Source organism: Rattus norvegicus, chromosome 19 (assembly GCF_036323735.1).
Source record: "Rattus norvegicus strain BN/NHsdMcwi chromosome 19, GRCr8, whole genome shotgun sequence".
Lineage (NCBI taxonomy): Eukaryota > Metazoa > Chordata > Mammalia > Rodentia > Muridae > Rattus > Rattus norvegicus.
Window position 1 is genome coordinate 69705313 of NC_086037.1, and position 18362 is coordinate 69723674.

At 48.0% G+C, this 18362-nt stretch overlaps 2 protein-coding genes across 4 annotated transcripts in view; one reads left to right on the top strand and one right to left on the bottom strand.

Annotated features, from left to right (window-relative positions):
- C19h1orf131 (similar to human chromosome 1 open reading frame 131) lies at positions 1 to 14582 on the bottom strand. Of its 2 annotated transcripts, NM_001034919.2 has the most exons (7): positions 14231 to 14328; positions 12457 to 12785; positions 5361 to 5417; positions 4699 to 4794; positions 4499 to 4585; positions 3728 to 3786; positions 1 to 3298 (listed from the first exon to the last, which is right to left on the bottom strand). In NM_001034919.2, exons 1-7 carry the CDS (start codon positions 14316 to 14318, stop codon positions 3166 to 3168), a joined length of 849 nt encoding a protein of 282 aa, NP_001030091.1. In that variant the 5' UTR covers positions 14319 to 14328; the 3' UTR covers positions 1 to 3165. The 2 variants fall into 2 exon arrangements, with proteins under 2 accessions (NP_001030091.1, XP_063134028.1); XM_063277958.1 differs by lacking the exon at positions 1 to 3298 and having other exon boundaries at positions 3758 to 4585; positions 14231 to 14582.
- The window catches only part of Gnpat (glyceronephosphate O-acyltransferase), a 26538-nt gene continuing 22570 nt past the window's right edge, over positions 14395 to 18362 (top strand). Inside the window, exon 1 of one of the 2 annotated variants that reach the window (NM_053410.2) lies at positions 14395 to 14655. In NM_053410.2, the coding sequence (NP_445862.1) occupies positions 14581 to 14655 (75 nt within the window). In that variant the 5' untranslated portion in view covers positions 14395 to 14580. Of the gene's footprint in view, positions 14656 to 16343; positions 16363 to 18362 lie in introns of those variants that run through there. The other variant, XM_039098043.2, reaches the window with a different exon arrangement.

Consider the following 18362-nt stretch of genomic DNA (forward strand, 5'->3'; position numbering starts at 1 on the left):
TGTTTTTTAATGAAATGATTTATTATGAAATAAACAGATTAAAAAAACCAGAATGGCAAACTGAGCTGAGACAGCGCAGCAGGCTGGAACCACTGGCTTCTGCTCTGAACCTGCTTGCCCCTCCTCCTTTCTGGAAAGGGTCACAGATCCTCTCCTCCCTTGAGAACTGGCCACCACTGACGCCCATGTAGATAGCAGGTTCTGTTTGCTAAACGCCAAACTGTCTTAACTAGAAACTTGTGAACTTTAGATTCTGTAAAAACTTGTTTAGGGCCGGGAGAATCTCTTTGGGGCGGGGATCAAAAGACCACCCTAAGACAATCACAACGCCCTACCATACACAAACCTTGAATATTTCTGATTGAAGCTGGGCCTAGTTAAGCAATAGCTACAGGCTACTGCTGCATGCTAATTGAAGATTAGCTCTAAGGGCTGAGAACTTCTCGTGGAGGAAAGCTGAGGATCCCCTAACAAATTCAGTGTCTTTCAGGACTGCCTGTGTCTTTCTTATATATATCCACTTTCTGACTAGTAAGAGGTGACTAGGGAGGGCTGGGGTAATAGCTCAGTCAATGTGCATGCTGTGTGAGCATAAAAATCACAGTTCTAGTCCTTAAAACTCACATTTAAAAATGTGACGGGCAAACTGCTTGGAGATCTTCAGTTTAGCCTGCCTGCTTTTCTGAGTTCTAACTCAAGCATGGTAACAGTCAAAATCCTAAGCATGTAAAATGCTCTGGGCTTTCTCACCCTCTGAAGGGCATCTTAATACAGTGATCTAAGCAACGGCCAGAGCTCGAGTTCCCGTGCTGGAGACAGGCAGGTCCCAGGAGCTCACTGGCTTGCCAGCCTGTCCTACTTCCTTAGCTCCAGGTGACTGAGAGACAGTCTTGAAATGCAAGGTAGGGAACTGGAGAAAAAGCGCAGCAAAGAGCAGTAGTGGCTCCGAGTTCCGAGTTCCATTCCCAGCACCACACGGCGGCTTACAACCATCTGTGGTTCCAGTTCCATGGGGTCCGTCACCTCCTCCGGCCTCCCTGAACACCAAGCATGCAAGTGATACACAGACATACATGGCAGGTAGAGACACCTACACAAACCTAAAACCAAACAGCCAGGCAGACAGTACCTAAGGGACGGCAGCTGAGGCTACCCTCTAGTCTCCTCCACACATGTGCATGTGAACCTGAACACATGTATGCACGTGCACATACATGAACATGTGCAGGTGGCCCTGAGTCGGTATGGCGGAAGATACAGTCAAGGCCGTGGTGGGCACAGAAGCTTGCTGTGGATGATGGGGTAGTAAGGTGGGTACAAGAGTGGTGTGGATTCCAGTAAGGCCTGAGTGGAGGAGGTAGGTGGACTATGCAGGGGGAGGGAGAAGTCACAGCAGTTAAGGAGGCAGACACATGACTACCACCAAGCACTGGGGCAGGTGCTGCCTCTGGCCCTGGGAGTGTGATGGGTGCAGTTAGGGCAATGTCAGCTTCCTGTCAATCTGATTTGGGATCAGGACAGTGCTCCTTTGCCACCGAGATCCAAGTCAGTATTGGCTAAGAGAGCATCTGGCCAGTCAGGATTCACAGTGTGGTCCTTTCCTGTGTAGGCCACTTCCATCTCAGCAAGCCCTGCCTATTCATGTGTCCTGCACAGCTGTGTGGGCCAAACCCTGAGGTGACTGAAGCCAGGTCCTGTGCTGTGGCCAGAGCAAGAACTCAGGCATGGCTGTTTCCCTTAGGATGGCTTTCCATAGAGCAGGCCGTTCTCGCCCTTCCTAATGCTGCGACCCTTTAACTCAGTTCCTCGTGTTGTGATGACGCGTCCCCACAACCACAAAACTGTTTCATCACTGTAAGTTTTCCATTGTAATAAGCTGAAAACTGTAAATATCTGAGAAGCACTGCTGTAGTTAATTTTGCTGGAGGAAACCTTCATCCAGAGCACGGACTTAGGCTTGGTCCTCTGCACTCAGAACAGAGCTGTTTGTGGATCATTTTGTCCTCTGAGGTGTTTCTACAATACTTGGTGGTCAGTAGACTTCTCTGCCTTCCTTAAGGTTTGAGCAGAAATATTTACACAATACATTACAAAGCAGAAACCAAAGCTAGTTACTTATTCTGGGCCTCTGGTCCAAGCTGGCAGTCCTCAGCTGTCTAAGCCCTGCTGGCTCATGGCGGTGGTACTCCGCAGCCCCCAGGCTCTCCTTGAGAAGATGGTGTCAGCTGATGCAGTGACCTTCCATAGCTCCTCCATGCTCTGAGGTCTCTCCCTAGTGCTGTCCTGTTACGATCTTCTAAATGGGGCTGCTGATGGGGTGAGCAGGTGAAGGTGTTTGCTGCCAAGCCTGACACCCAAATTTGATTCCTGGGACCCGCATGCTGGGAGAACCAGACCCCGTGACTTCCACACAAGCACTGTGGCAATATGCCCTTGCTTACAAATAAATAAGCTTAAAAACATCATTTAAATTATCCAACAAATTAGATTTCATCTTGTGGGTTGTTTTGGCAATGCTCTCAGCGCATTATGACAACGTCCTATGGCCGGCCACAACCTGCAGGTTTTTAAACCTGTGTGCACAGCTTGCTGGACAAGACACTCCTCGGATGGGAAATATCAAAATTGTTCCTGTCACCAGAGAGTTCCCTTTAATGAATCTCAGTCTCTGAGGAGATGCTGACATCCAGGCAGGGGTGACATCACTGTAAAATGGCCTTGTGAGGGAGATTACAGCTGCAAGTAGGTTTGGGGACCCTGTCAGAATCACCTGTGTGTTACCTAACAGCCAGTTACTCCTATTACAGAGGTGTAGTTTTGGAAATTCTTACAATGTGGACTCACACGCGTGTCAGGCTGACTCCCACAGAGCCAATGGATAACAAGTGCAGTCAGTGTCTTCATGAGTCCAAAAGGCACTTCAACCCCATTCACAGAGACAGTGAAATTAAAAGTGGAGAGTGACCAGTGTGCCAACAGCAGCAACCTGCAACAGGAGGGGAGCCCGGGCACAGCCCCGCACTCCGCAGGGTCGCTGCCTGCCCACAGACTCACTGCTCAAACGAGAAAGACCCTGTGGAACAAGAGTGAGCAGCCACAGGGTCAGCAGGTCCTGTGCCTTCGCACTGCCACTGTTCCTGCTCCTCTCTGGAGCTGACAGGGACTTCATTTGGATACCCTGGAAGAATTGATTTTCTTGATATCGGCGGGGCTTAGAATCAATGTCCCATTTCTAAATTTTCCAACTTGTGCAGCCCGTCCACTTGACAAAATGCTGGGAGCCAACTTCTTGGATCTCCTGCATTGAAAGCAAGAGAAAGGTGCGGGTGGTTAGAGCAGGAGCAGCCACAGCCTGTAGCTTCCTCCCCTGTGCAGGCCCCGCCACAGTTGCACGGGCCTCTTGCTTCAGGAAGGTGTGGAACACTATATCCAGGGTGGCCCTTTCTCTCCACTCCGTTCCTGTCAGACGTCACGGCACTGAACTGACCCCTGGCTCACACCCCCACCCCCACTCACTCCCGCAGTATTGCCAAGCTCCTCTGGAGCCTTTTACAGGGCTCACCGGTACCCAGTGGCAACCTGTTTTCACAGTTGGGGCTTCTCTCACTGTCCCTGGGGGGCAGCCTGCTGGGCTGAGGGCTGGGGTGCCACGCACACTCAAGGCACCATGAGGGAACCAAGCACAAGGTATGGCCAGTGACAACCCGGTGACTGTGCCACTACTCACCTGTCCTCCTGACTTCTCCCTTTCCTCTTCTTTCTCTTGAAAATGTCTGTCTCCTGGGCCTGCATTACCATTTAAGATAATATGTCAGTAATGGATAATGAATAGTCAAAAACAGCGATGGGCTTGTGACAAAAGGCCATAGGAAGGCCATTTATTTAAAACATTTCCAAGTTGGTATAAACATAAACCAGGGGTGGGAGAGATGGCTTACCAGTTAAGAGCACTGGCTGCCCTTCTAGTGGTCCCGAGTTCATTCCCAGCACCCGTACTGTGGCTCACAACCATCTGTAACTGTATTCCCATGGGATCTGATGCTTTTTTTTTTTTTTTTGTCTGATGCCCTCTTGTGTCATGCAGGCTTATATGCAAATACAGCACTCATATACATAAAATACATAAATAAATAATAATAAAAACCCATCAACCGCAAAGTCTCACCTGGAACCCTGTGACGGTGGCACATACATGTGATTCTACTCAAAAGGCAGAGGCATGAGACTGACAATTCTAAGCCAGCCTGTGCCACATAGTGAGTCCCTTTCACAAAAACCCAAGGACCCAGTTGAGGTTTCCCTCACGGCCACAACCCCTGGAGGACAGGGCTTCCTTGGGGCAACCACAGCTCACACTGTTGATGCCTCAAGGCCTCCCTGCCTTACTCAAGACCAGGCGCCTCAGCTGGCCAGATGAAGCTTGGCTGAGATAATGGGGGTGGAGAGGGCCCCTAAGGCAACGTGTGGAGCAGCCCTGAGGTAGCCAGGCCACACCTACCGCTCTCTTTTCTTCTTCCATTGAGGTCCTCTTTTCTTTGATTTGCTCCTGCAAAACCTTGTAATTCACGTAAGTGTTTTTGGGAGGCTGAAAGGAAGGAATAAAGACATCATCAGTTTCTATTCTGTAATAATAAACAGTGGCCCCAGGGCCCCAGGGCTGTCCCCTCCCCCAGGCCTGGCCACAGCAGCAGCCCTCACCTTAGCCCCCAGCATGATGGCCCGCTCCCGCTCCAGGACTCTTTCTTTTCCTTTGCCATAGCCTGTGATCCCAAAGCGGTGTACTTCCAGACGAGCCTGTGGGTGGATAACAGTCAGACCGTGTGCCAACCACCCCCAGCAGCCTCTCGGCCACACAGGCCCCACAGAGCTGCTGTGGCTGAGGAAACACCACCAGGCTCTTGAACTGCTGCTCTCAGTGTTGCCTCTTGCCCACTCTCACGGCTGAAGCAATGGACTCTGCATGGACTGTGCCAGCACTGGGATTCAGGCAGCACCTGTACTCTGACTGGATGCTCTCCCCCAGCCCAGTGCCAGAGGGGCAGCCACTCAGAAGAAGACGCCTCTCCAAACATGCTGCCCACAGTGGGTCAGATGCAACTCTCAGTAGCTGTTCCCTCCTGCCCTCTTCTCAGGTGTCTTAGAACCTGGGGCACCGTGGACACATGCCCCTGCCTTTCTAACTTACACTGTGTTACTGCACTGCACTGCACAATCCTGGTGCTGGGAAGTGAACAGCAGTCACGTAAACGCTGCAAGACTAGGTTTGCCACATCCTCAGTCTAGTGTGCATTAAAGCTGTCAGCTCACAGTAAACTAATGACAGCCCTAGAGAGGAACTAAAAGCTACCGCAGTTGCTTACCTTTTCTAGGTTAAATTCCTGAATAACCACATCTTTTTCAAGGACCTTTGTTTTATTCTGCAAAGAAAACAAATATTTATTAGAACTACCAATGAGCCAGATACAGCAGCACACACCTGTAACCCCAGGAGAAAAGCGGCAGGAAGTGGCTACTCCTTTGAGGCCAGTCTGGGCTACACTGTGAAACCCTGTCTCAAAACAAACATCCCAACAACTATGATGTATATGTATAAAATAAAATAAAAGCAAATACCCATTCCCTCAGAAAACAACAAATGTTGGCGAAGGTGTTGAGAAACTGAAACCTTGCACTCTAAGCACAAATGCTAAAGGGGCAGCCGCAATGGGCAGAGTGCCACCTCCTCAGAACAGTAAGGGCAAACAAAGTGTGCACACAGCTGAGCTGTTCCGCCCTGCCGGGGGCTTGCAAAGGTGTCTGTACACCGAGGTTCACAGTAGCTGCCTTCACAACAGCTCCAAGGGCAACCCAGATGTGTACTGATGGACGAACAGGTTAAAATGTGGTTTATACTTAGCTTTTAAGGGGGATATCTTGAGTTGGGGTGTAGCTCAGTGGCAGAGCGCTAACCTCGTAAACATGAGGTTAGCACTAAATAAAGTGCTAATACAATAAAGCAGTGAGCAGAACATGACTTATACCACGTCATGAAGAGCAGGCGGGCACTGTGAAACAGACCAGTCACAGAGGGCAAGTAGTGCCCCATGCCACTTCCATCCCTCATCTCTATGTAGGCCAGGCTGTCCCTCCACTCAGAGATCCACCTGAAGACACACACACCAGGCCTTGCTTTGGTCCTTTTCATCTAGGTCAAGGGGCCTTGATTCCTAGGGTAGTGACAATGGAAACCGGGCAGCTTGAGAGGGGGGTGGGGGACAACCTCACTGACTGCCCTAGGAGCCATGTGCCACCCGAATGTAAGAGCCCAAGAATGTCCTCCTCTCAGGAAGCTGCACCCCAATTAAAGGACAGGCTTTCATCTGTGCCTTAAGCGCCAGTCTAGGCCACCCCATTTCAAATCCAGAATGCTGAGTGGAACTCCTCACTCACTTCGTTGCTACTCAGGGTCAGCACCCCAGTTCTACCCTCTAACTCCTCTAAGAGATAGGAAAGAAGGATAAAGGAGGGAGGGAGAGAGAGCATGCTCTCAATCAATTGACTTGCCAAATGTGCCTCCCAGTTTCCAGCCCAGCCCCTTCAAATATTTCCCAACCATCCCTCCCTCAGTTCCCCAACAGTCCTTTCTCCCAATTTTCCTAACACTAACAGCTCCAAACGATACCAACTGTTGTAGCCTATCTGCTCAGCTCAGCTTCTCCTGGCTTAACAGTCTCCTGACAATGTCTTCTGTACCAACTGCCTTCTCCTCTCACTCAGCTAACCCAATCCCCTTTTGAAACCTCAGCTCAATTTTTAAATTTCCTATCTTGTTGCCAGAAATTCAAGAAGAGATGACACTCTGGGACATAGGGTCAAGCAGTCTAAGAGCTAAGAATTCTTAAAGGGCCAGTTGGCTAGCAACTGGGGATCCTTTAAAAGCCCAGACAGACCAGACAAATCTCACTACATTCCCCCATTTGCTGTGGCTTCCAAGTCTGCAGCCTTGAAGCTGCCCTGGGTGCCCCTGTAGCCACACTGCTGCAGTCAGTTTTGCTTTTCCGTTCGGATGTCTGCTGGGATTTTCTGGTCTCTCAGAAGCATATTTACAACTGAGACAGAACCTAACAGCAATGCTTCTTTTCCCTTTAAGTGGGTACCACTTCCTGACCCTTTTATACTTCTCTTATATTTTTGGTTGTGAGCCTAGCTTTAACGGCTGAGCCATTTCTCCAGCCCTCTTTTCTACTTCATTCTCCATGAAGTTGCTTAATCTGCACCCCAGCTATGCTTGCAGCCCTGACTTGGGCATGCAGGATTCGGTGTTTAACATGGTCTGTCTTAAAAGTCCTGCTCAAGGGCCTGCTGTCACTCTGCACTGTGGCTGGTCCAGTGTTTTCAGAATGCCTCCCCTACTCGGTGCTGGGCTTTATTAGTTTGGTGGTATCCACAGCTTTTCATTACCCGTGGAAATCCAAACAGATCCAGGTTCCCTAAACAAACATCTGCTGACTTCCACTCTGATGTTAACTCATCCTTATAGTATACAGGCTGACTTGAGTTCAGTTTTTTCTTTTACCCAGTGTCTCTCAGATGCTGTTGTTCCTTTCTTGTTAATGCTCAGAAAATGGAAAGTTAACAGAGCACTCCTGGTCTATTTGTGTGTGTGTGTGTGTGTGTGTGTGTGTGTGTGTGTGTGTGTCTGTCTGTCTGTCTGTCTGTCTTTATTCTTTATTGAAAGTTACCAGAGCACTATTAGTCTACCCTGGGGCCTTTACTCTTGCTCACACCTCTCCTTCTTTAAATCCTACTTGGCCAATCCTTTTGAATTTTCCTAAAAGCAGGCACAAACAACAGTGTTTAATGAGGTCAGGAAAGCAGGCCCTCTAGCATTTAGGATTAAGTCAGAAACCTTTTAATTTTTACTTTGTTTGTTAAAATACTATCTTTCCTTTGCGTAACAAGCCCTGTAGGAGAATGATTTGAAGGCAAAATAACTAAAGTACAGTCCAGTTTGGGATCTACATGATCCAGATATGAATCTTGCAGACTCTTCTCTACCGAAGTTAACTTTCTCTGCTTCCTTTGCTAGCTGGCTTAGACTGTAAGTCTGAATCTCCTTGTAATGTCTGAAACAAATTACTTCACTCTTGAGTAATTAATCCAATAGTGGGCTGTAGTGTACATCTCCCACTGATTTTTGAAAATCATTAACAGTTCACAACTGATCTGTACATTCTGTAGTTAATTTTTTTTGTTGACTTATTTTCTCGCAAGTATCGGCATCAGAATCAGCCAACAGAACACCATGTATGTGAAGGTAAATGACGGACTGAGGGAACTGCCCGCAGGTGGTTTCTAGTGGCTGCTGCACACAGTGTTGACAGAGTTGGACTACTCAACACTCCTGTGGAGAAGCTCCCGCTGACCCCTTACACAGGCTGAACATCATTATTCAAAGGCACCGTGAGGCAGTTTCCCCTCATCCTGCTTCTCAAGGGAATAGTAAAAAAGCAGTCTTTTGAATCAATTATCACAGGCCACGCCACAGGTAATCAAGGAAATAAAAGAATTCCAGGTTCTCACTGGCTGGAATATTCTATCCACAGCTCTCAAACCTGTTAACATCCTCATTTCCTCATTTCTTATAACAAATACAGGGGATGATGGCACGGGCTGGGAAACTTTCCTATGCGTTCAGCCTCAAAGTTCTGCCCCAGGCTTGTTAGTCAACCATTTTTTTAAAGTTTTATTTATCCCTCTACTTCATGAATACAAATGCTCTGTCTTCAGACACACCAGAAGGGGCATCAGACCCCATTACAGATGGGTGGGAGCCGCCATGTGGATGCTGGGAATTGAACTCAGGACCTCTGGAAGAGCAGTCAGTGCTCTAACCACTGAGCCATCTCTCCAGCCCATTAACCATTCTAGGGATAGGGCTATTGGTTTAATTTCAGCAGTATCAGACCACTCCCCCACTCATAAATTTGAAGACTCAATCCCTACTGTGTCCTGTTTTTGAACAACCTGCACTCTGTGGTTGTTCTGGGAGACATTTTTCAATACTGTTCCCAGAAGCATCTTCTACTTCACCCCTTATTTTAGGGACTGTCACTGGCATTGATGGGACATTAACTGAGTTCCCCACTTCACCCCTTATTTTAGGGACTGTCACTAGCATTGATGGGACATTAACTGAGTTCCCCACTGTTGTAATAAGTCTCATTCCCCTAAATTAATGGCTATGCCAGCCACATAAGGCCTTAACATTTCCATCTGGCCCTACACATTTGACCCATCACAAACTGTTTTATCTGAGATAACTTTTTCAGTTCCTAGAAACTGGGTATAACTGTGTGAAGTGGCCATTCTGAATTCCAAGGTTTTTGTGAAATGATGACGTAATACAGCTCATGTCCACCAAACCTCCTACCTCAATGTTATTCACTTGCAGCTTTATTTTGGCCTTCTATCATTAACAACTGTTTGCCCACATACACGTTTTCCTGTGCTTGAAAACCCGCCTGATCTTACTGCTCAGCAGCTCTGCCCTTGATATAGGGAACGGTAACAGCTTGCATCTCTTTTTACATAAGTCATTACTTTAACTTCTCCTTTGAAACCATCTATAATTCCTGGATGAACCATGAGTCAAACTCTTCCTTCCCAAGGTCATCCCTACTGTCCCTGTGGGCAAAGGACCATAAACTCCAGTAGTTACCTTAGAGCTCTGAATTTTGGAGGACAGTGTAAGGTAACTACTGTCATAGCTTCCCATATACTTGAGTTTTGCTTTGTTTCGGTTTGATTGGAAGGAACTCATCATGCACTTCAGGCTAGCCTGGAATTCTTTTTGATTTTGTTTGTAACCATGGCTGGTCTACGCCTTGCTATGTAAGTAAGGCTGGATTCACTTTGTGCTGATCCTCCTGAGCTCAGGGAAGACCGGTGTAAGGTATCACACCTGGCTGTCTTCATGAACTTTAAAGAACACAGTCCTCTGCTCTAAGACCTGGGAAGGGCTGGCTTCCTCAGCTCTCGCATGTCATCTCAGGTCTCTGTCCCCTCTGCCCTACTCCTGCTGGTCTTCCAGTTTTTTGAATCAGTCAGGCATGCAACAGGGTTGGCAAGGCTGTTTCATCACCTGCATCTGTGGTGTGCCTGTCCCTCAATACTGAGCATTATCTGCTTGGGCCTCACTTCCCTGACCACAATACCTAGAGGGGGCAGAGGCACATGCATGCACACACACGCTTTCAAAGGGCAGAGAATGGTTGAGGATTTAGCTCAGTGGTAGAGCACTTGCAACAAGTTTAAAACATAGAGGTTCCTGAGACAATCCAAGTACAAGGAAATACTCACAAAGAGGTTAGAGAGGCATTGTTAATGACGGACGGGGAAACCCAGACTCATACAACGCCAGCTCTTTCCCCCACTGTATTAATGGACAAGCTTTCCACTCTAAGAAGAGGGGCAAGAGTGAGATAAAAGATGCTGGAGCCTGAGAGACTTGAGGCGGTAAGGAAGGGCGCAGAGACAGATCGTGTTAGTCTTGAAACCTGTTTAACACTGAGAATAAGTTTTTGTGCTTTCCCAAACCTTGGCACACTAGAAAAAACAAATTCTCGTGGGCTCCTAAACTAAGAGGAGATGGCCAAGGGCCATTCTTCGGTCCTGCTATGACAGGCCCCACTGCTAGTATCTGGTGCTCAAGCAGGAAGCTTAGAGCCTTAAAGTAAGAACAGGTGTGACTGCAGCCTGGAGTCCTAATGAGCCAAGGAGAGCTGTGAGCAAGCCAGGTATGAAACGGCTCAAGACTCAAGAACACTAACGGGTGGTTCGCGGTTTGCAATACTGGGTATAGAGTCCTGGAGCTCCTGAATGCCAGGCAAGTGCTGTAATCACTGAGCCCCTCCGTCCAAGTGATGCTGTTTAAAACAGTGCGAATGTGGTAAACAAGGGCATAAACTCTCACTCATGCGTACATCCCTGAAGAATAAGGCTCACTTCTAGCTATAAAAAGACAATGGCCATGCCCTAGTCTCAGAACCCAGCTTATGGGACCTTGTCTGCAGAAAGGATCTTAGAGAGCAGTTAGGGGTCTCGGTGGTGAGGAGCATCCTAGATGGAGGGGAAGCCCTAAAACCAATGACAGGTAGGTACCCTGAGAGACAGGACAGGAACAGGCCTAGACTCACAGGGTTAGCAAGCATGGGAAGGCAAGGCACAGACTGCAGTTATACAGCCATCAGCCAGGGGTGCAGAGAGCCCCCCTGGCCAGAGGAGCTTCTCTAGTCCTGGAGCCCTGGAAGGAAACCCGGCCCTGCCAAGCCATTTCTTTTTTTGATAGACAAAAGTTTATGGGGCATGAGGAAGGCTAAAGAATGGAGTAACTCTGAATTTTAGCAATGAATTAAAAGAATCCATTAGTATATTCTTGTTGCAGTGAAACGGGGGGCAGAGCAGAGAAGACCATTTGTGGGAGTAACCACCCCACCCTAACAAACTGAATTTGAAGGGGTTGGGGATTTAGCTCAGTAGTACAGCACTTGCCTAGCAAGTGCAAGTGCAAGGCCCTGGGTTCAGTCCTCAGGTCTGGGGAAAAAAAAAAAAGCAAAAAAAAAAAAAAACCAAACTGAATTTGAGGTAAGATTTACAAGGTATCTGACAGAGAGTGCTGCACAGGAAAATAGTTACTTTTCAACCAGATTGTGAGTTCACACAGCGAGGGCTGGTGTACACTTTGGTCAGTGCTGTCCTAAAATAGCTCCAACAATGCTATGTCTTAAAGTAGCTGCTGGCGAACAGCAGGAGTGGCAGAGAGAACTGCTTTTCTTCTGAGCACTGACAACCAAAGTTTATTAGGTAGGAAGACAGCTAAGCAGGCCTGGTTTTATCAAAGCCTGAAACCTCCTTTTGGGGAGGTCAGGGTCTCACTATGTAGACCAGTCTGGCCCCGAATTCACAGAGACCCACCTGCTTGTCTCCTCCTGAGTGCTGGGATTAGAAGTGCAATCATAGGCCTGGCAAGCCCTGAAGCTCTTCTTTTTTTTTTTTTGGTTCTTTTTTTCGGAGCTGGGGACCGAACCCAGGGCCTTGCGCTTCCTAGATAAGCGCTCTACCACTGAGCTAAATCCCCAGCCCCCCTGAAGCTCTTCTTAAGACAGCCTTGGCTCCTTGATTTGCAGGTGGCTACCTCCCAAGTACTGAGCAATCAATACTTGGCTGACAAGAGTATTTCCGTATACCTAAGGCCTCAAGGTACTAATGTCATAAATTTACCTACCGAGCACTAATGAGATTTATAGTCTCACTTTCCTCTGGGGAATCGGGTTTGGCAACCTTAGTCAGTTGGCCTGCATGGTGGGTAAGAACCAAATGCCGGGGCCTGAAGGTAGCCCTGGGGCCCCGGGCACGGCCTGAGGTCACCGTGCACCGCACCCTTTCCACACAGGCAGGAGCCAGCCGGTCCATTACCTTTGCCGGTTTATCTTCCTCTGACTTTGGTTTTCTTTTTTCACTTCTGCTGTGGAACTCTACCACTTCCACTAGCTTGCTGTCGTTCTCTAGGGGAAAGAGGGAGACTGCAGTCGTAGCAGCGGGGACTTCTGAAGGGGCAGCGGGAGCAGACTGCAGTTCTTCCCTGAGCTTCTTGAAAAAGCTGGAAGCGCTCTTCCTCTGGTCTCGCCCAGGAGACGCAGGCAGGGGAAGCGGTTCTGCTGCCCTGTCTGCCACCGTCTCCGAGTCTCTCTTCTTTTCCTTCTTCTTTCTGGTCCTTTTCTGCTCTGTTTCACCTTCTGTCTCTCCTGTTTGTTTCAACATTAAAAAAAAAAAATTTTTTTTTTTTTTAAAGATAGCTTTAGTTAACACTAATACCAAAGGAATGTCACTGGCCATGACCTGGACACAGGCATCCATTCTTAGACCCAAAGAAACAAAGTGCATGGGGCCAGGTCTCACGGCTTCAGTTTGAGCCCCAATACCCACAAGGCGGAACTGACCCGTGAGTGTTTTTTCATTGCGTGTGGTGGATGGAGGTGGCACCCACCCACCCACACAGATAAAAATAAAAATGTAACTTGAAAAAAAGTTTTAGAAATCAAACTCCTTCCTTCCTTCCTTCCTAGGTGGCTGTGTACATCTCTGATCTTTAGTAATACAATTAATTGCTCTAGTCCTCACACCTGCTCCTTACTCGGTGCCAGCGTGCCATAGTTCCCAGGACCGTAACTGGCAACACCATCATTCTTTGTATTAAAAGCACTTGCCTCTACACTAGCATTTTTTTTAAACCACACTGCAGGGTTATGGGTTCATGTCTGGGTTCTTCCTGTTTCCTTTCCATTTTAAATTTAAAGGGAAGCACAGCTAAATGGCTTTACTTTAAATACCTCTACTTTCTACTAAATTTCTTATCTTCGGTTTGTTTCTTCTGCTCAGACTCTCAACAGTGACCTGAAATTTGAACCAGAATTCTGAGCCTCATGACTCACCTACAGTGTGGGCACAAGAGCTTTCTAAACACTAGCTGTGTACTCAATAACGTACTTGTGGCCATTTTAACTCGGCCAGTATGGATATAAAAATGAGTAAGAAGAATCCGGGTGACTTGAGCAACTATCTTAATAAATTCCAGCACATGCGGATATAAACTTTATTTATGATTTTAAAAAAATTAAGTCTTAAAACTTGTAAAAGTCGGAGGCCAAGTGCTGTCTGTCCTCCACTCCATGGACACTGAGAACCTAAAACGGACAAGTAAACTCGGCTCAGAATGTCACATCAGGCTCTAGATCTTGAGACTCGAGCTCTTAAGGGGAACCTTTAATATATTTAAGGTTGCTCTAACAGTTAATGAGGGAAACACACAAAAAGCATGTACACCTGGAACGTTCTTCCGAGTTCTAAGCTTTTTTCTTTTTAATCGTCTAAGTGAGCTTGGAATTTTGAGTAACCACTCCAAAATAAACACAATTGAGCGTTTGCTACGTGTCTGGTTCTAAAAGTCAGGCAATCTGCGTGAGCACTTCAGCCTGACTTTAGTATCCAGCTCTGATTTTTCTTTCCTGCTCAGTGAGAAGGAGAGCGAAAGGTCGGCCAAGAAGTAGGTGAAAAGGTCTCGGAGAGGGAGGCGCTGCAGGAAAGAGCCCGCCGGTCGGCATGGCTCCAGGAAATCTCGTAGCCCGTGGTCCCGCCGCCTTCCGATGCATCTCGCTGCCTTTGGCCGCCTCCTCCCAGGAGATACGCTCACCCAGGTCGTAGAGGGTCCGCAGCACGGCGTCCAGGAGCGCCTCCGAACCAGGAAGCTCAGAGGAATCCAACTCTCGCTCTGCCGCCATTGGAATCAGCACGGACCCCAGGAGCAAGCACACAGCCCACCACTTCCGCTTCCGGTGCGGCTTCTGCGCATGCGTCACGGGCCCAGCGCGGGCCTCGGGCCTGGTTAAGATGGCGGTGCCCGGCGTCCCGTGTGGTGGCCGTACGGAGTGCCACTGCCCTGGGCCGATGGGAGCCGCCCCGTTCGAAAGAACCGCCCCCAGCGGCTGCACCACAGCCGTGTAGCAGACCAGTCCAGGCCCCGCCCGGGACGGCAGCCGCGCCATGGACGTTCCTAGCTCCTCCAGCTCCCGATTCTCGGTCGGCTCTGCCAGCCCTAGCAGTGTGCTCCTCTATGCGGTAGGCGCCTGGGGGACCAAGGCCCAGGGCGACATCGCGGGAAGGACAGTCCCCCCGACCCCTGTGTCCCCAGCTCATGACCCCTGTATCAGAGAGCGGGTCCTGACCCACGTCTGAACAGGGTTTGGGTACTTGGCTTGGTATCCACGGCAACCACGTGTATGCGCCTCGGTTAACATGTCTGCTTTTACAAGTTTATTTCGATGGTGGTTCCTCTGTCCCTTCTCTCCATCAGGCCGGGAGCCCCCGCACACCACATGAGGGTCCCGAGTCCACCGGAGGCGTGTCAGCAGAGTTCTGCCCCATGAATAACCTTAGCCCTGACCCAGCGGTTGAAGGCTTTAGGCTCTCCACCTCCCGCCTTTTCTCCCCCTTTCCCAAATATTCCTGAGAGAAAAAAATATTCGACTACAATATGCGCGTAGAGTTTTTTTGTTTTTTGTTTTTGTTGTTTTTTTTTTTAACACTCTTAATTGAGGAAGACTTGGAACCTCAGGAAATTACTGTCTTCTATTCGCTGTTTCCACAAGTTTCTGAATAGGGATTCCCATTGCCACTGGTTTCGCTCCCAACTTGCCTTCTACACCCCGCACCCCTTTCTTCCTCTTCTGCTTTTAACTGGTGGTTTGCCTAGTTTGGTTTCCAAGTCCTGGTCACTGACAATATTCGTGAGCAATTATCAAGGTAGAAACTTTGTGTCCTTTCAGTCCGTGGGATTGCACAATTCCTGGGGGGTGTGGGGAGAACTTGCTTATTTTTATTTTATGTGTATGAGTGTACCTGAATGTACGTTTGTGCACCACGTGGTGTCTGCATCAGAGACCAGCTCTAGAAATTGAGTTACAAATTGTGAGCTGCCATGTGGGTTCTGGGAAAGGAATGACTGAATGAACCCTTGTGCCATTTCTCTATCCTTGGGGGAATTTTTTTTTGAAACGAGATCTTCTTGGTTTGTACTCTGGCTTGGCACTAGCTGTAAAGCCCCAGGCTTTCTGGATCTTGCAATCCTCTTGCCCCCCCCCCCCCCCCCGAGAGCCAGGATCACAGTGTACACCACCACTGTTGACAAATAATGTTCTTCAAAGGATATTTTCATGTTATGCCAGTTAGCACCATTTTCTGGTTTGAGTCCAGTGTAGTGTTAGCTTGTGTAGAATGGTCAAAGAGGAAAAAACCACACAAGAGCAAAGTAAACACCCCTGAGAGAATTCACTCCCTTGAGATTAGGACAACATCGGTTGGAATGTGGGCAAACTTCTTAAGAAATTTAGATTTATGATTGAAATGAGCTTCAGCCTTAAAACCCATGGCTGGAACCTCTCATAGACTTCACCACCCAGTGGTGTCCCTATCTCTACCATTGGTTATTGTAAAGCAGGCACCTCGGAAAGATTGCTACATAGTTCTAACTTCAGAAGCTCTTGGCCTTTAAATGGGTGTGTGTGTTTGGGATTCTCCTTGTATGTGTTTTTTTTGTTTGTTTTTTTGTTTTGTTTTTTTAAAATGATGACATTTTTGTCAGCTTTCTGTGGGAATAAGTAAGGCATGAACATTTCCTCTTTTAAGGCTGTCAGCAGCCCTTTTGTCTTCTTTTCTGAGACAGAGTTTACTTGGTGTAGCTGAGGGTGCCTGGAACTTCCCTTGTAGACCAGTTTGGCTTCGGACTCTGCTAAGAGATATACCCGACTCTGAGTGCTGGAATTAAAGGTGTGTACCACAACATGGTGGCACACTCGTGGCTCAGCAGCCTATGACAGTGGTACTGGCTAACGTTTGTGACTGCACAGTTGGTGACCATGGTAGGCTGCTTCAGGCTGCCTAACTTCCTCCACCACACTGTTAATTGTGCTATGCTTTCTGTCTAATCTGTTGTTCTTTAATGATATTGAGATACTATTAATGATGCAAACATTAGGAGTGCCTGCAGTCTCCCAGTTTTTAGTCTCAGTTCCAAAGATTGCCTTGCCTCTAAGCACACAGGGAATGGGAAATGTCAACACACAGTCTACTCAAGGGGGGTAAACAAGGGCAGGGATGAGTACATGCGCTGAATGCGGTTGGAGTCAAGGGAAGAGACGTCTGGTTGGTTTGGGCACTGGACAAGGCTTCTAACAGATGACAACAAATCTGAGTTTCTGGGAGGTGAGAACTGCTGCAGTGTTACGTAAGAAAAGCACTGCCTTGTGTGCGGGGAAACCGATTAGAGAATGATAAAGAAGACACAAGACAAAATTAAGAACATAAGCAAAAAGTATTGTCTAAAAGAATTTCACGCCGATTGTGGTGGCTCATGCTGGTAGGATTTGCTGAAGGAGGCAGAGGCAGGAGGATCACAAGTTTGAGGCCAGCCTGGGCTATACATTTTGATCTGGAGAGATGTCTCAGCGATTAAAAGCACTGACTGCTGCTCTTCCAGAAGTCTTGAGTTCAATTCCCAGCAACAACATGGTGCCTCACAACCATCTGTAATGGGATCCCATTCCCTCTTCTAGTGTGTCTGAAGACAGCTACAGTGTACTCATATACATAAAACAAAAAATAAGTCTTGGGGCTAGGGATTTAGCTCAGTGGTAGAGCGCTTACCTAGGAAGCACAAGGCCCTGGGTTCGGTCCCCAGCTCCGAAAAAAAGAACCAAAAAAAAAAAAAAAGTCTTAAAAGAATTTCACACGTGGCTATTCATGGCTTTTATAGAGTACTAAATCTTCCCTGTGTTTATGCTGTAGAAAGTCTTAAGACAACCACTAGGCTTCTGTCATGGTTGTCTGCATTAGCGAGTTCTTTCACTCAGAAGACATGATCTGTCAGCACGCAGATCAGTTAGGACAAACGGCTAGCTGCACAGTCTGGGAAGCAGAAAGCATGATGGCTTTATGCAATACTTAGGGCAGAAGCTTCTTGGTGCTGGGAATGGTGCTTAGGAAATGGTGCTTGGTAATACTTGGTAGTTCAATCTAGGACTTCAAGAAAGTGGGGGCAGTCTGAAGTAGGCGGTTGAGTTCCTGTGGTTTGGCAACTGGGCAGATGCTGATCTCTCAGTGATAGGAAATACAGGGGAGGAGCAGGTCTAGTCAGGTAGGAAAAGTTTCGGTCTGAGATGTAAGATTGTCAGCTGTAGATTATCGTGATCTGGACCAGGTATATCCTAAGTGTTTGGGAGGTGTCCATGTAGAGTTAGGAATGTGGTACCCAAGCAGAAGAGGAGGGAGTGACTGAGTACGTGGATTCGGCAAGTCACTGGGCAGGTGGGATGCATCTGAAGCGAGCTAAGTGCACTCTTCCCAAGAGGCCATGTATGTGTGCATGTGTGCGCGAGTGTCCGTATCTGTACCCAAAATGCACAATCCAGGTCCCTGGTTGCTTGTTAAGAGTCCAGTGAACAATCTAGGCACTTGTAAACCCATCTCAGACTGACATGACCTGGCAAGGGCTCCTGCTGTAGTCTTGCTTTCTGCATTCCTCCATTAAGACTTTATATCTCACAGGAAGGAAGTGTGCTGTCTCTTCAAAATGTTCATGGTCCCCCCTGTGTAGCAGAACTTCTCATTGCTGACTCTTTTAATATCAGGGACCTAGTGCAAACATTGCCTGACCCACTCAGTATAAAGTACTTCCTCATTAACAGCCTGCTTTATCTCCTCGAGCTGATTCTGTGGTGGGTCCCAACAGTAGTTGTACTGGCTGGCCAGAGCTGATTGTTAAGGATTCA

Bases quoted from the DNA above. Each gene is read 5' to 3' on its own strand.
- C19h1orf131 (XM_063277958.1), bottom strand. From the start codon at position 14,582: ATGGCGCGGCTGCCGTCCCGGGCGGGGCCTGGACTGGTCTGCTACACG. The intron at 4,795-5,360 runs GTAAGCAACTGC...ATCCACCCACAG, and splicing joins AGGAATTTAACCTAGAAAAG to GCTCGTCTGGAAGTACACCG. The intron at 4,586-4,698 runs GTGAGGGCTGCT...CCTTCCTTTCAG, and splicing joins CCATCATGCTGGGGGCTAAG to CCTCCCAAAAACACTTACGT.